General features: G+C 48.6%; 1 protein-coding gene across 1 annotated transcript in view; it reads left to right on the top strand.

The window, feature by feature from the left end:
* The window catches only part of USP21 (ubiquitin specific peptidase 21), a 55,974-nt gene extending 46,333 nt beyond the window's left edge, over positions 1–9,641 (top strand). Inside the window, exon 14 of the mRNA XM_015424734.1 lies at positions 9,143–9,641. Coding sequence (XP_015280220.1) covers positions 9,143–9,233 — 91 coding nt within the window. The 3' untranslated portion in view covers positions 9,234–9,641. The remainder of the gene's footprint in view (positions 1–9,142) is intronic.

Raw genomic sequence — 9,641 nt, 5'->3', positions numbered from 1 at the left:
GAGGGACCCTCACTGGTCTGATCCAGCAGGGCTCTTCTGATGTTCTTACGAGGGGAAGGCCTCGGCCTCTCTGCCCTGTTGTTGGCCCTCCAGAGGAACTGGGTTGAAGCCACTGTGGGAGACGGGATGCTGGACTAGAGGGACCCTCACTGGTCTGATCCAGCAGGGCTCTTCTGATGTTCTTACGAGGGGAAGGCCTCGGCCTCTCTGCCCTGTTGTTGGCCCTCCAGAGGAACTGGGTTGAAGCCACTGTGGGAGACGGGATGCTGGACTAGAGGGACCCTCACTGGTCTGATCCAGAAGGGCTCTTCTTATGTTCTTACGAGGGGAAGGCCTCGGCCGCTCTGCCCCGTTGTTGGCCCTGCAGAGAAGCTGGTTGAGGCCACTGTGTGAGACAGGATGCTGGACTAGATGGACCCTCACTGGTCTGATCCAGCAGGGCTCTTACAGTGCAGGCAGGATTTGAACTGGGAACGTCTTGACTTGGAGTCTTGTAGCTGCTACACTACTCCCATTTGTATCAACCTTCCCCTGGCTCTGAATTTAGAAAGCTTCCCCCATTCTGAATTTGCAGTTTTTTTAAATTTAAAAAAATTAAATGAATTTATATAGTTCTTTTTTTTTTTTAAATCCCGCCCTCCCCACGAACAGGCTCCAGGCGGATTACAAAGTCACACAGTCTCCACAACCATAGTTAAATAACTAAAACAATAATGTAAAGCCATAATAGAAACGGCCATCAAGCCTCGTGCGGCTGTGCTTCATTTAGGCTGATCACAGAGTCAGCGATTTCACTAGGGGAGGCCAGAGATGGATTTTGGAGGTCCATCGCCTCAGCCGAGAGCCTGCCAGAACAGCTCCATTTTTTTTTAACCCCAGGGAATAATTAAAATAAAATATTTAAAATAAAATCCAGGGATCCCTAACTATGCAACCCGGGATCCTTTCTCTTCTTTGCCACTGTGTGTTCTGGTTCTGCGAGTCCTGCAGAAAGGCCAAGTGTGTCATGCTGGGCATGGAAGCCCCACTCTCTGGATGCCAGAAATGGTCCTTCACGCACCCTGTCTCTGAACTTCGTTGGTCTTGGAGGTGAACACGGGCTTCACCTTAAGTTCTCACATCTGGTTTTTAACTCTTGTATTCTTATGCACAGGGGTCTTGTTGTAGAAAAAGAGCTGCCGGAGCTCATTAGCATAACTAATTAGCATAACTTATTTGCATATGCCACGCCCCCTGACATCACCGGAAGTGACAGAAGGCCACACCCCCTGACATCACCGGAAGTGTGTCAGAAGGCCCGGCTACTTACCCTCCTGCTTCATCCTCATTCCCAAACGGAATGAGGATCGAAGCAGAGGGCGGGGTAAAGAAGGGGCGGGGCTTCACCACGTGACCGCCCCACCCCCTAGAGGTTCTCTTCCGGAGCTCCATACCTGAGAGCTCCCCCCCGACTAGAGCCCTGAAGATAAATGAAATGAAGGGATCACTGCAAAAGCATCTTGTAGATTGGAGCAAAGCTGTTGGTAAGACCTGTGAATGGCAGCAAATTAGCATACAAATGATTTGTTGTTGTTCAGTCGCACAGTCGAGTCCGACTCTTCGCGACCGCATGGACCACATCACGCCAGGCCCTCCTGTCCTCTCTCGTGCTCCGGAGTTCTGTCGTGATGTGGTCCATGCGGTCGCGAAGAGTCGGACTCGACTGTGCGACTGAACAACAACAAATTATTTGTAGGCTAATTTGCTGCCATTCACAGGTCTTAACAACTGCTTTAATCTAATCTTAGCTATAGTTATCAGCCAGTTACTTATGCATCTTGACTCTAACGAGCTGTTCCTGCCAACTACCCCCCCCCCACACGTATATGTAAAGCTTGAAGAAGTCTGTTTCATCCGAGGGAAAACCATAGAGTTTTCCCTCGGATGACCGTGGCCCCGCCTCCAGCGTGCCCAGCGTGGTCGCGTCACTTCCGGGTGACGTGCACAATGCGTACTTTGGGGGTGGGGTTCCCCCCCCGGGGCCTGATCCGGCGGTGGCGGGGAATGGGCGTCTGGGACGGGGGTTTTCCCGCCCCCCGGGGGGACTTGGCAAGCCTATAACAACTGCTTTAATCCAATCTCAGCTATACTTATCATCACCCAGTTACTTATGCATCTTGACTAACTAGCCCTTCCTGACAACTAACCCCCCACCCACCCTCTCTCTCTGCCTATACATAATGGTTTGCAAAGTCTGTTTCAAAGTATCTGAAGAAGTGTGCCTGCACACGAAAGCTTATAACCCAGAATTAAACTGTGTTGGTCTTCAAGGTGGCCCTGGACTCAAACTTTTGTTCTGAGCTATCCGACCACCATAACCATGAAGGCTAGAAACTTGCTTTTTTCCCCAAAAAAAGAAAGGAAGGGAAGGGAGGAGAATAAAACTGAGAATCACAAGAAGGTGAATTCTGCGTCCATTGTTAGTTTGCATGTTTTTCTGTGCCCTGTGAAAATGTGGCATGCACGTAGCCCTGCTCTTCAGGGACAGAAGCAGGGCTATTTTGGGGCAGGAACGCACAGGAACGGAGTTCCGGCTGGCTTCCAAGTTGGCCACGCCCAGCAGGAACTCATTAGCATAATAGGCCACACCCAACAGCAGAAACTCATTAGGATTGGCTACATTAGGGGTGTGTGGCCTAACATGCAAAGGAGTTCCTGCTCCAAAAAAAGGCCCTGGGTTTTGAGAACAAACAAGGTAAACAGAATAACAAGCAAAAGGTGGGTGTGGCTGGATGACCATACTTCTGGTAACATGGGGGTGTGGCCTAATATGCTAATAAGTGGTGCTGTCAGGGGTGTGGCCTAACATGCTAATATGTTTCTGCTATTGGGTGTGGCCTATTATGCTAATGAGTTCCTGCTGGGCTTTTTCTACAAAAAAAGCCCTGGACAGAAGTCATGCCCAGAGGAGATGGTGTGGCCGCCCTCCCAGCATGGCCTGCTCTCCCGGGCCTCAGCCTCTGGTGTGCCCCGGGGCCTAAAGGTTGGCTGTTCTTGGCCCAGAGCCTGCAGGTGGAGGCCAAGAGGCAGCTCTTCCTGGCTGAGTACCTTACGCTTCTATATCTGGGAAGATGTTCTCTGTGGCAAGCCGGAGAAGAGCAAACTAACCAAGCTGTGGACGCAGCACCCTCAACAGCAAACCATCTCAAAAGCCACCTGGTCTCCCCAAACTCAAGGCCTGGTGCCCTAAAAGGATGGCGGGGGTGGGTTTCCGAAAGCTGGGTATGAATTTATAAGTTGTCATGTGTCACGCTTAAGGTTGTTTTGTAAGTCGCCGTGGGCAGGTTCCCCAGGAGAGGTTGTTTAAAAATCCCCTAAATGAATGCGTAAATGCTCAAAGGGTGCAGGAACCCAACTCCTGCATCTGGTCAAGCCGCGTTCTGCACAAAGAATCAAGTGCCCATGAGCTTCTTCATCCCCCCCCCCCCTTTTTGTTTGTCACCACTTTTATCAGCAAAGGCCTGTACTGCTGTGTACACCTTATTGTAAGTAGGATCCTGTTATGTCATTTCTGTAGCACTTAATGTGCAGTGTGAATGCTCATGCTTATGCTTCAGTTCCTTCTGGTGGTTCCAGACCTCCGATATCCCAGTGCATCGGTCACTGAACGTCCCATTTGGTTGACTGTACTGACTCATTCTGTGTAATCCTCCTTGATTCCCTGTGAGAAAGGCAGGCTATAAATAACGTTCATAAACAAAGAAAATAAAGGCCTGTTTTGGACTCTAGGACTCTAGGCCTCCGCGCCGTGTCAGAATTCCAGAGGTGACTGTGGGCTCAAAAAGGCTGGGGACCCCTGGGATAAACTTTAGAGGAGGAGGAGGATGAGAAGAGATTGGATTTATCCCCCTCCCTTCCCTACTCAAAGGCGTCTCAGAGCGGCTTACAATCTCCTTTCCCTCCCCCTCCCCACAACAGACACCCTGTGAGCAGTGTTCCCCCCTAAGCTGAGTTAGTGTGAGCTAGCTCAGTTTTTTAGCCTCCGGCTCACACATTTTTGGCACAGAAAGAATGGCTCCAGAGAAAACTAATTTATGCAGTAGCCAAATCGCTCGCTCACAGTTTTAATGCCAGTAGGTCACAAAGTGGAATTTTTTGCTCACAAGGCTCCACAGCTTATTAGAGGGAGCATTGCCTGTGGGGTAGGTGGGGCTGAGAGAGCTCTGATAGAAACTGCTCTTTTTGAAGAAGAGCTGTACCAGTACTACGGCTTGCCCAAGGTCATCCAGCAGGTGCAAATGGAGGAGGAGTGGGGAATCAAACCTGGTTGTCCCAGATTAGAGTCCGCACACTCAACCACAACACCAAACTGGCTCTGAGAAGGGAGCTCTGACTCTCAAAAGCTTATACCCTGGAACTCTTGTTGTTCTGTAAGGTGCTACCAGACTGAAATCTAACTGTCCTGAGTTCAGAGACTTTAGATGTTGCCAATAAAGCTTGGCTGCCTTTATTCAGAAGGCTTTATCCCCAGGGTATGGGAACATGGAAGTAAATGCTGATTCCCACAATTCCTCAAAATTGCACATGCTAGCTTTATCCAACAGCTTGGTCCACAAGAGATTTGACATGTTCAGACATTTCACCTTGCAGGCAGTGAATGCTCGGGGAGGGACCAAGCCCCCCGCAGCAAGTTTGCCCCCACCCGACCTGTGTGCATTGGAACCACCAGAGTGTTTTCATTGGCGGTAGGATTTCCTCCCACAGAGCATGATTCTTCCCGTTTCCCTCTCCCTCCGCAGCCCAGAATGTCTCCAACGATTCTGCTCCTTCGTTTCAGGGGGGCATTTTTGGCTGCAGCAGTTGAGGGAGGCAAGAAAGTCTTGTTCCGTGGGCAGAAATTCTCCCATCTGTGGGAACACACCAGTGGATCCAGGCCTTTGTGTGCCTCTCTCTGCAGAGTTGGGAATCCTCCTTTTTCGGGACTGTTGTGCAGAGAGTTCTGTGCCCATATGGCTTTATATATATGTTCCACCTGGTCCTGACATTTCCCCCACACACACACTGCGCGTTCACACTGGGTTGTCTCCTTTGTTTGTTTTTTAATTGAATTTGTATTCCACCCTCCCTGCATTTGTGTCCCTTGTGTGTCCCTATTGCTTTGGTTTTTTTCTTTTTTGCATGCATTTTGCTCCCTCTAGTGGTCAACGTGATATTACATTGCTTTATGTCTGGCATATTTTCCTGCAATATTACATACAGTGATGTAATATAAAATCCACCACTAGAGGGAGCAAAATGCATGCGGAAAAGGAAGAAAACTCGAAGCAGCAGGGACACACACAAGGGACGAAAAAGAGAATGTGGAAGAGCCCATTGTCTCCATTAGCAGGCCTGAAAAACACTATTTTAATGTGCAGCATCTGTCTCTTGATGGGTCATAACATGTTCAAAATCATCACTCTGCCTGGGGTCCAATCCCTGCAGCTGTTCCTTGTGACTCTTGACCTGAATTTGCCCTCTCTCAATTCCTCATCCCCACCTTGCTCCACAGACCTAAAGTCAGCCACACATTACAGTAAACGAAGGTCAGGCCAGCAACATCCCAGCTTCCAGTTCTATTGTGATCGGCTGGTATTGCGCATGGATCTGGTGCTGTGCAGTGTTGCCTAATTTATTCCACTTCTGCTACGCCAGAGAAGGCACCGAAGTCTCGCCTTCCAGCTATCAGAAAAATACATTTTTTTGTTTCCAAATTTTCCAACAACCAAATCACAAAAAAAAAGCAATAAAGCCATAGAAACCAGTTCAGAACCATAATAACGAATACAAGGTGATTCAGGGACAGAGATTGATAACAGTGTGAAAGAGGTGGAGGAGGAGGAGGAGGAGGAGATTGGATTTATACCCTGCCCTTCACTACCCAAAGGGGTCTCAGAGCAGCTTACAAACTCCTTTCCCTTCCCCTCCCCACAACAGGCACCCTGTGAGGTAGGTGGGGCTGAGAGAGCTCTTGACAGAAACTGCTCTTTTTCAAGAACAGCTCTTATCAGAACTATGGCTTGCCCAAGGTCATCCAGCAGGTGCAAGTGGAGGAGTGGGGAATCAAACCCGGTTCTCCCAGATTAGAGTCCGCGCACTTAACCACAACACCAAACTGGCTCAAGAGAAGTTCAAAAGTGCAGCACTTCAAAAAAGCTCTTCCCAAGTGAAGAATTCAGACTAATGTTGAAGTATTTAACAGTCACAGCTTTACAGGGTGACTCTGCCAATAGCGTACATTCTCGGTTACGCGTAACAACTTCTTAATAGCATGCAACAGGGCAGTCAAAAATAAATTAGATCATGTTCAAATTTGTTTTTTTGGAAGGATACCGTTATTAGTTAAGATAGGAGACTATTCGAAACCAAAGATAAACATTTTTTCCCCCGACCACGTTCCGTTTGAGCACTAGAACCGAATGCGTAAAGTTTACCCGGCAGAAAATAATCCCATTGCCGAACTTGTATGGAGGCTCGGCTCGCCCTCTGACTTCCAAGCATTTCTTTATCTAAAATATTTCTATGCCTCCTCTTCAGAGTCCTGCTTAAGGCTTCCTGTAATCAAAAACCACACTGTTAAAGCACAGTCAGTGTGTGCCAGACAGCAGTGATCGGTTTGCGCTCACCACCAAAGCACGGAAATGAGCCACAGACAGGCCTACACGCTTGGGAGCAATGGTTGCTCTCCGTAGGCGAGCGGACGAGTACCGTGGCGGATGGCCCCTGGTGTTTTTGTCCACTGTGTGACGCAGAGTGTTGGACTGGATGGGCCATTGGCCTGATCCAACATTGGCGTCTCTTATGTTCTTATGTTCTTAAGTCACTGCTCAGTGTGTATCTGCTTTGCACATGGGGAGGTCTTCTCCTCAGTGCCCAGCACCTCCAGTTAAAAGGATCACGAGACGCGGGTGGTGGGCAAGACCGTTCTCTGCCCAAGATCTGGGGCAGAGTCAACATCTCACAGATGAAGGAACCAGTTATTTAAGTCAGCCTCTCTTGCGGAGACTCAAGGGGGGAGGGATTACATAGCGCAACTCAAGTACAGTCAACAGAACAGGACGTCCAATGAACAGTGAATTAGGGTTTCGGTTACAGAAGTCTGAAAACAAACAGCAATCTGAAACCAACCTGAAATAAAGCATAAGCATTAAAACATGATACGTCAATTGGTGTGGAAAGTACCTAGCCCGGAGCATGCTTACAGTGATAGGCGGCCATATAGTAGAAGAAGAAGAAAGAGAGATTGGGTTTATACCCCGCCCTTCACTCGGAGTCTCAGAGCGGCTTACAAACTCCTTTCCCTTCCCCTCCCCACAACAGACACCCTGTGAGGTAGGTGGGGCTGAGAGAGCTCTTTCGAGGACTGCTTTTGAGAGAATGGCTCTTGTCAGAACTGTGGCTTGCCCAAGGTCATACCAGCAGCTGCACGTGGAGGAGTGGGGAATCAAACCTGGCTCTCCCAGATTAGAGTCCGCGCTCCTAACCACTACACCAAACTGGTGTATAGGTCATAGTCTCTATTCCTTTACCAGTGCAATTTTCTGACCATTTCATTACAGCGTACGCCTGTTGACCTGTACCAAAAAGCCCTCCTGAATAATTCAAGCTTGCACAGTTTTCAGGAAGCCAAGAGGATGAGAGCCTTCCTAACCTTGTCAGGGAGCCCACTGCGTCAGGTGGAGGTTACAACTAGGGTTGCCAGCTCCGGGTTGGGAAATTCCTGGAGATTTGGGGGGTGGGGCCCGTGCTCTAAGCTGTGGAGTCTTGTGAGCAAAAATTCTACTTTGTGAGCGACCGGAATAGAGATATGAAGGCCTGGGCGGGAAATCTGAAAAATTAGGGGGAAAACCGTTTCCCCCCCGTTTTTTTCCTGAAGCCTTTTTTGTTTTTTTCCGAAAAATTGAAAAAAGAAAAGAAAAAAAAATGATTATGGAACATTTTATTTTAACATGATGAATAAAATATTTTAAGACAAGGTGTTCAAATATTTTCCAAATAATTTCTAAAAAATATGTATGGTGTCAGATTGATCTAATTTCTGTGCACTGAGGACAAGCAAGTCCTAAGTTACAAACTGAACTCTCCAATGCAAGAACAAGGTGCATTTCTTCCTTTGGAGGTGCTATTGTCACAAGAAAAGAAAAAGGTTTCAGTTTTGTTTTTGCATGTGGGTGGGTATTCTGTTTGTAATAATTGTTTGGATACACTATGTTTTTAATATGATAGTTGTGATAATTTCATGCCAAGAAAAAATGTCCATAGTCATATTTTATGTAACAGAATGACTTTCAATCTGGAAAAGAAAAAAGAAGTGCTAATGTAGCATTTTTTTCAATTTTTCCAAAATGTTCCGTTTCCCCCCCGGAAAAAAACGGGAAAAAACTGGGGGGTTTTCCGAGCTTCAAAATTTCCGGAAATTTTACATCTCTAGACTGGAATTAAAGTAGTGAACGAGCCATTTGCCTATGGCATTATTAGTTTGCTCTGGAGCCATCCTTCCTGAGCTAAGACAAAAAATGTGTGAGCCGGAGGCTAAAAAATCTGTGAGCTAGCTCACACTAACTCAGCGTAGAGGGAACACTAGACCGTGGGGCCTGGGGAGGTTGGGGAGGGACCTTAGTGGGGTATAATCCCATAGGAGTCCATCCTCCAGAGCAGCCATTTTCTCCAGGGGAGCAAATATCTGGGAGCCAGTTTGGTGTAGTGGTTAAGAGTGTGGGGACTCTAATCTGGAAGAACCGGGTTTGATTCCCCACTCCTCCACATGCAGCTGCTGGTGTGACCTTGGGCCAGTCACAAGTTCTCACAGAGCTGTTCTCTCAAGGGCAGTTCTCGAGAGAGCTCTCTCAGCCCCACCTACCCCACAGGGTGTCTGTTGTGTGGAGGCGAAGGGGAAAGGAGTTTGTAAGCCACTCTGAGACTCCTCTAGGTAGTGAAGGGAGGGATATAAATCCAATCTCCTCTTCTTCTTCTGGTCTGGAGATCAGCTGTGATTCCAAGAGCTCTCCAGGCCTCCCAGGGAGGGTGGCATCCCAAGCTACAACGCTGATCCAGCGGTGCAGGGCAGCTCCAGACGCCTGTTCTCACCCTTCCTTCTGTCCCATTTTCTCCTTTTTCCCGGCAGAGTGTCTCCCATCAGCGAGAACCAGGTCCCGTCGAGCGAGGGTTACGTTCTTTTCTACGAGTTGGACGACGCGCACTGGAAGAAGCAGTGAAAGTATGGAGCCCAGCACTTCGGCCTGCCCGCCCTCTTACCTCAGAGACTGGTGCTCGGGTCTGTTATTTAAAAGGAAAAAAAGAGAAAAGCAACAAAAAAAACACAAACCTAACAACAAAATGACACTGTGTGCGGCTTGTTTCTAAGACTGACCCGGTTTATCCGCCCACTCCTACATATATCCCCTCATGTATAATTTCCCCCCCCTCCTGTCGTATTTTTGAGGCAAAACCAGGGAGGAGAAGGGGGGCGCCTGGATCAGGGTCGCGGGTCCACCAGGTGACGGTTAAAGCATGGGGGTCCGGAGGGGTCTTTCAGGGGTCCGGAGATCCCGACTGTTCATCCCCTGTGCCCCCTCCCCGCCAACTAACGCCCCCTTCTCCCCCACTCAGTCGGAGACGGCACC

The sequence above is a fragment of the Gekko japonicus genome, unplaced genomic scaffold (assembly GCF_001447785.1).
Source record: "Gekko japonicus isolate JY-2015 unplaced genomic scaffold, Gekko_japonicus_V1.1 scaffold755, whole genome shotgun sequence".
Classification (NCBI taxonomy): domain Eukaryota; kingdom Metazoa; phylum Chordata; class Lepidosauria; order Squamata; family Gekkonidae; genus Gekko; species Gekko japonicus.
Note: the sequence above shows the minus strand (reverse complement) of the source record. Positions and strands in the feature narration are given on the sequence as shown.